Source organism: Puntigrus tetrazona, unplaced genomic scaffold (genome assembly GCF_018831695.1).
Source record: "Puntigrus tetrazona isolate hp1 unplaced genomic scaffold, ASM1883169v1 S000000456, whole genome shotgun sequence".
Classification (NCBI taxonomy): Eukaryota; Metazoa; Chordata; class Actinopteri; order Cypriniformes; family Cyprinidae; genus Puntigrus; species Puntigrus tetrazona.
In genome coordinates this window covers 209,001-215,000 of record NW_025048098.1, presented here as the reverse complement: position 1 = coordinate 215,000, position 6,000 = coordinate 209,001, and the positions used below count along the sequence as shown (strand labels likewise).

At 37.0% G+C, this 6,000-nt stretch overlaps 1 protein-coding gene across 3 annotated transcripts in view; it reads left to right on the top strand.

The window, feature by feature from the left end:
• Window positions 1–6,000, top strand: part of csmd3a (CUB and Sushi multiple domains 3a) — a 228,751-nt gene that overhangs the window by 205,134 nt on the left and 17,617 nt on the right. For all 3 annotated transcript variants that reach the window (XM_043231853.1, XM_043231852.1, XM_043231854.1), the window contains exon 60: window positions 3,114–3,287. In XM_043231853.1, the coding sequence (XP_043087788.1) occupies window positions 3,114–3,287 (174 nt within the window). The remainder of the gene's footprint in view (window positions 1–3,113; window positions 3,288–6,000) is intronic.

The window sequence follows — 6,000 nt, the reverse complement described above, 5'->3', positions numbered from 1 at the left end:
GCTCGCAGGATGTTTCCAACACCTCCAGATCAGCCAGGCAGCCGTGCAAGGCATATTTTCCTGCTGAAGAGAATTGTATGCAGCACAAAGCTTAGAGGAGCTCTTCACCAAAAAATGAAATATGTCATCATTTGCTCGACCTCATGTCACTCCGAATGCATATGACTTTATTTTATTCTGTTGAACCCAGAATGAGGGAAATTCAGTTTGAAGAAGCTGTCGAGCTCCAAAAATGGCTGTAGGAGTAGCAGTGGTGCAAATTTGGGAGATTTGTCACCACATTTAACAACTTTATCATGGTTCCTTGGACTACAGATGCTTTTGTGTTTACTAAAACGTACTGATGTATTTACTGTAGACATAGGTCTCATGCTGTGTATTATGGGCACTATATGTATACTACAGTATACACACACTTATAAATCTGTAACATAAGTGTATAAGTATATAGTGTTGAAGTTATATGGACAAGTGTGTGTGTGTGTGTGTGTGTGTGTGTGTGTGTGTGTGTGTGTGTGTGTGTGTGTATATATATATATATATATATATATATATATATATATATATATATATATATGTGTGTGTGTGTGTATATATATATATGTATGTGTATATATATATATATATATATATATATATATATATATATATATATATATATATAGTAGTCAACATTTGAAGTGGATCAAAACCTTTCCACAAAGTTGTCCTAAAACCTAAAACCAGTTTTTTTTTCTTGTCTTAAGACAACTTTGATTAACTTTTTTGATCCACACCAAATGTTGACTTGTGTGTGTGTGTGTGTGTGTGTGTGTGTTAGTGCTGTCAAACAATTGATCCCCGATTTGTCACTCATGATTCAAGGAGCTTTTTGACAGGAAAAGCAGAAACTCATTTAGAATGACTTGACTAATAACAAATCTTAATAAACCTGCAAAACATTTCTTTCGTGGACCTATTAAATGTCATTTTGTGTTCCACGTAAGAAAGGGTTTGCAATGACACGAGGTTAAGTAAATTTGTAATTTTGGTTTAAAGCGTCCCTTTAATGAAAGCTGATGGCTATTCAGTGCGATGAACTAATAGACTCGCAACTGACCTTTTCAGTCTAATTTATTAGTTTTGCCTGGGCAGATTTACACACAAACAATAGGATCTTTACAGAGCAGCGGCGCGACTCCGCACATCTTTTTTAGAGGTTTTATTGGGGCACTTGCTTTCCAAAACATCTCATCATTTATTCATACGCCGTCCAAACCCCAGCTGCTCCCCACCGACTGCTCTCCAACACTGTCAGAATATCAGCTCACGAGTTTCCATCTGCTCCCCCCGCGTCCTTTTTTCAATTCTACATTTGCAATTTAAAACGCCTTTTGATTGGCCCCGCAGACGTTTGCTGACTTCTGTTGATTTCGCCGGCACGGGAAGTCCTAGCGCGTTATTTGTAAATGAACATTCGCGTGGATTTAACGTTCGATCCATACGCGAAACGAACACGAAGTTCAAATAGAGACGATGCAACAGTTGCTGAGGTGAAAGCGGTTGCAAAAACATGACTCTCAGCCCTGAGGTGATTTCCAGCTAATGTTGCGTTTAGCCAGCCTCTTCCACATCTCTTAACACCTAGAAAACAAGCGGAAAGGGCCGTGTTTTAGTCACCATTCATAAATAACACTCGAAGATGCTGGAGTGATCGTCAGTGACGTGTGTATTGAAGACGGTGTTTGTGTTTTATTATATGATGTTGAAGTGGAACATAGTCCTTCATGGTAGAAAAATGGCAGAAAAAAAACCTTCCTTTCTTCAGCGAGACGCTTTCAAGGCAAGTCTACAAAATATTAAAGCTTGGCCAGAGGGCAGTACAGACTCAAAATACAGATCAGGACTTCAATGTCGGCTACACCGACACTACATGAGGAAGTTTGGTTGGCTTTTTTCTTTCTGTGATCGATGTGTCTGGATGTGAAAAATGAAAATAATTTTGCGGTATTTATCACTATTTGGCATTGTCAGTGTGGAAGCAGGTGGTAAATTAAAGTTGTTTTTTCTAGTGATCCTGACAGCAGTAATTGTAGATCTTCTCTGTGTGTGTGTGTGTGTGTGTGTGTGTGTGTGAGAGAGAGATGTGGGACAGCTAGCAACAACATACCAACACTGTGGGACAATTCCAAATTAACATTTATTTCGACTCTCAAGTGTTTGACAGACTTTCACATTTTTTTTAATCCAAACATCATGTTAATTTATTACATGAGGGTATTAAAGTTGTCGGTTTAATGAAGTGAATATGAATGAATCAAATTCCTGCTCGGTGGGAACAAATGAAACAACCGAGGCTAAATGTAGACACCGTGATGAATGTGTGCTTGAGTGACCTGCATATGAAATATGATGTTATTTTTGTGTTAGTATTTATTAGATTAGCATTTAGTAAGATTAAGTTAATTTATTACTCTCTTGTGTTCAGTTAGAAAGTGTGTTTCATCTGTAGTAATTGCGCATATATTGGTTAGAAACATCTAGGGCATGTTTGTTAATATCATTGCCTGTATTTTTTTGTATTATTTGTTTGATAAACACGTAAACAATAAAGAAATCCGCACTAGCTCAAGTTCAAGTTAAAGAATACATGCAGATTTTAATGGAAGGGATGAATATTGGTTAAAATGAGGTGTGCTCATTTTTACATCATTTCTATTTTGGTCTCTACACAAGCTACACTCAACGCTGATAATAATCAGAAATGTTTCTTGAGATTTCTGAAGGATCATGTCACACTGAAGACTGAAAATTTAGCTTTGCATCACAGATATGGATTGCATTTCGAAGTATATTCATAAGAAAACAATATCTTACAGTATTACTGTTTTTATAGCCTCGTTAGTCAAATAAATGCACATTTGGTGAGCATAAGAGACTCAAATCTAGACTAGACTGAACAAACAAACTCATTTTTGTGACCACATTTGCGGCATTACCTAATTTGCATAATCTCTTTACTGAATGGACGTGTGACGCAACGCTTGCAGCACGTGCAAATGAATGACCGCGTGACGGGGCTTTCATGCGTTCCTAATGAACTAATCTCTCTCTCTCCGTGTTTGTCTCTTCAGGAGTGACCTGCGTTCCTCCCCCCGGCGTGTCTAACGGTGAGGTGGAGGGCTCCTTGTTCGAGTGGGGCACCAGCGTGAGCTACCGCTGCCTGATGGGATACGAACTGTCCTTCCCCGCCGTCCTCACGTGCGTCGGCAACGGCTCCTGGAGCGGAGAGGTTCCTCTGTGTCTGCGTGAGTGACGTTCTAAACCTTTCTTTCGCTCGCCCAAGCTGCTCTTGTCCATGCAGTGAAAGCGAAAGGGTATTTATTTGTTCTGCATCAAAGAGAGCAAAACGCACTAAAATGCAGCGTTGAAGCGGTCCGTGCAACTTGGACTTCGCATTTCAAGTCTCCTGAAGTCGTATATGACCTTGGACCACAAAACCAGTCAAATGAGATTTAGAGATCTTCTGAAAGCTGAATAAATAATGTTTTATTGGTGTATTGTTTGTTAGGATAAGACGATTTTTGGGCCGAGATACAACTATTTGCAAAACAAATCCCAAAGTTGTCCAAATCAGGTTCTAAGCAATTCATATTATTAATCAAAAAATAAGGTTTTTACATGATCTTAATATCTTAATGACATACTATATGATTTTCACCCATGCAATGTATTTTTGGCTATTGCTACAAATGCTTTTCTGGTCCAGGGTCACATATAACATTTATGTGAGAAAAAGACTGAAATTTAAGCCATTTGTTGTTGTTTTTTTTACTGATAATCATCCTCTCTGCCATATAGCTCAAATCTGATTTGTTGCCTAGAGTAATCATTGCAATCAATAGTGTTTGGCGCCAGTGATATCAAACCTGGCGTCTGAATCATAGATCTATAGAACTGAATTACTTATGACATCATAAAAAAACAAAGCTACAGCATCACTATATTACTAGTCGTATCATTTGATTTTAATAATAAAATATTACCTAATGAGTCAGCATTTTTATATATGAAGCCTTCTTGTGCCTTCTTGCATCCTAAGAATGTAACTGGTTACTTGTTTCTAATCGCGAATTAAAATAAAGCATAACCTATCATTTATATATATATATATATATATATATATATATATATATATATATATATATATATATATATGAGTTTATACAGTAGGTAAACTGCAAGTGTTTAACAACGGTTTCTTTAGCAGTATGCATGTTTGAGCAGTTCATCATTCAAATATGAACGATTCAACAACATATAGCACTTGACTCAAGTAAAATAGAAATTGAAGAGTTTGAAATAGATATTGTTCAGTCAGGAGATAAAATACATGCAAAAACATAAAGCTTATTAAAGAAGATCAAACTTCCAAAAACTGTAGACGTTTGAAAATGTGTTTGTCAATTCTCAATTGTCCTTGGTATAACACACAGAATAAAAATAAAAATGCTTCGTTTTAGTTTTCTATTTGGTCTTATATTCATACTGTAGGTGATTTCAGCAGTTTTGTTCACTTGAGTCATACTCCCTCTTTCCAAATCTCTGACCTCCAAAGTCATTTTAGCCAACCTGAAGTCAGCAAACCAGAATGTGCAGAGAGCAAATCTGATTGGCTAGTGTTTTGACTGCTTAAAAAGCATGAGTCACTCTCTTGACCGTTTTTAGCTGTTTACAGAGTCTTAGTCTGTCAAGGAGAGAAGGGTGTGATTTCTCCAGACACCTATTTCAGTGATGTCTTTCAGGTGATAGGGACATTTTATGCATACTGATGCAAAAACTTTTCACTAACAGCATTTTTACATGAATCAGCGAGATCTTGATATTGCGAATGAGAGCTGTCACATAAATATATATCCAGATATTATGATGCATATGCTGATAAAGTCAAAATGCACTGTCCCATTTCATATAGAGTGAAACAAGTGCATTCCAAATTGCAGCGTCGAATGAAATAGTGCTATGAATGCCAAACATGCATTACTATTCCTAGTGGGTATTTACATACACACACATTGTATTCTGTCATATAAAAGGGATAGCAAAAAGGCAGTCAAAGTTAACGTGATATTGATGCATTAATACAATCTTATTTTTTATAGAAATGCAAAAACAAACCCTTTAAATCACCTACAGTTCAGGGTTGCCAGGTCAACGGTTTTCCTTTACATAGCATTATATATAGCTTACCTCCTATCCAATAAACTCAAAGAAATTTGTGCTTTGTTTCCACTGAGCGGTATGATTCGGTACGGCTTGATAGACGTGGTGTATGAGAGAATGTAGCAAGCGATCGACAATAAGCACGAATCTGCCTTTTTTGTCAATTATGATGAGCAATAATAGCCAACGTAAAAGTATAAGAGGCTTAAGAGGTAATAAAGACAAAAGCAAACAAAGTCAGCGCTGTACTGCTGTCAAGTTCAAAATAAATAGTTACATGCAACTTTGTTCTTAGCCAGAACTATATTACCAGGAACAAATAAAAGATGCATGAGACCACGAATCCCTGTTAAATACAACGTTACCCAAAACGCATTGTATCTCATGTTTAATCTCTACAGAGAGGTCAGAGTCAGCGGTAAATGTCCGAGCTTGAGGCTGCTTAAAGAGAATACATAAACAGCGAGTAACCGGTGATCGCCTGGAGCTAGGAAATCAGCATATCAAATAGGTGTTATCTTTAAAAATAAAGCGCGGATTTGAGTTTTAAACAATTGCATTTTCGCCTGAAAAACTTGGAAAATTTTCGGCAGTGGCATTTCATTAGCCCACAAGAACAGAAAAGAACGCATATCGAGAAACGACTATTGTCTGTGTGAAAATATTAAATGATAAAATCTAATGTAATACTGTGTCTGCGCAGTCTGATGTAAAAAAAAAAAAAGCCATTGTAAATAAACTCAAGGACAGCAGAATGGAACGAGTGAAAGGGATCTCCTTGTATCAAGAAAAAGCGAT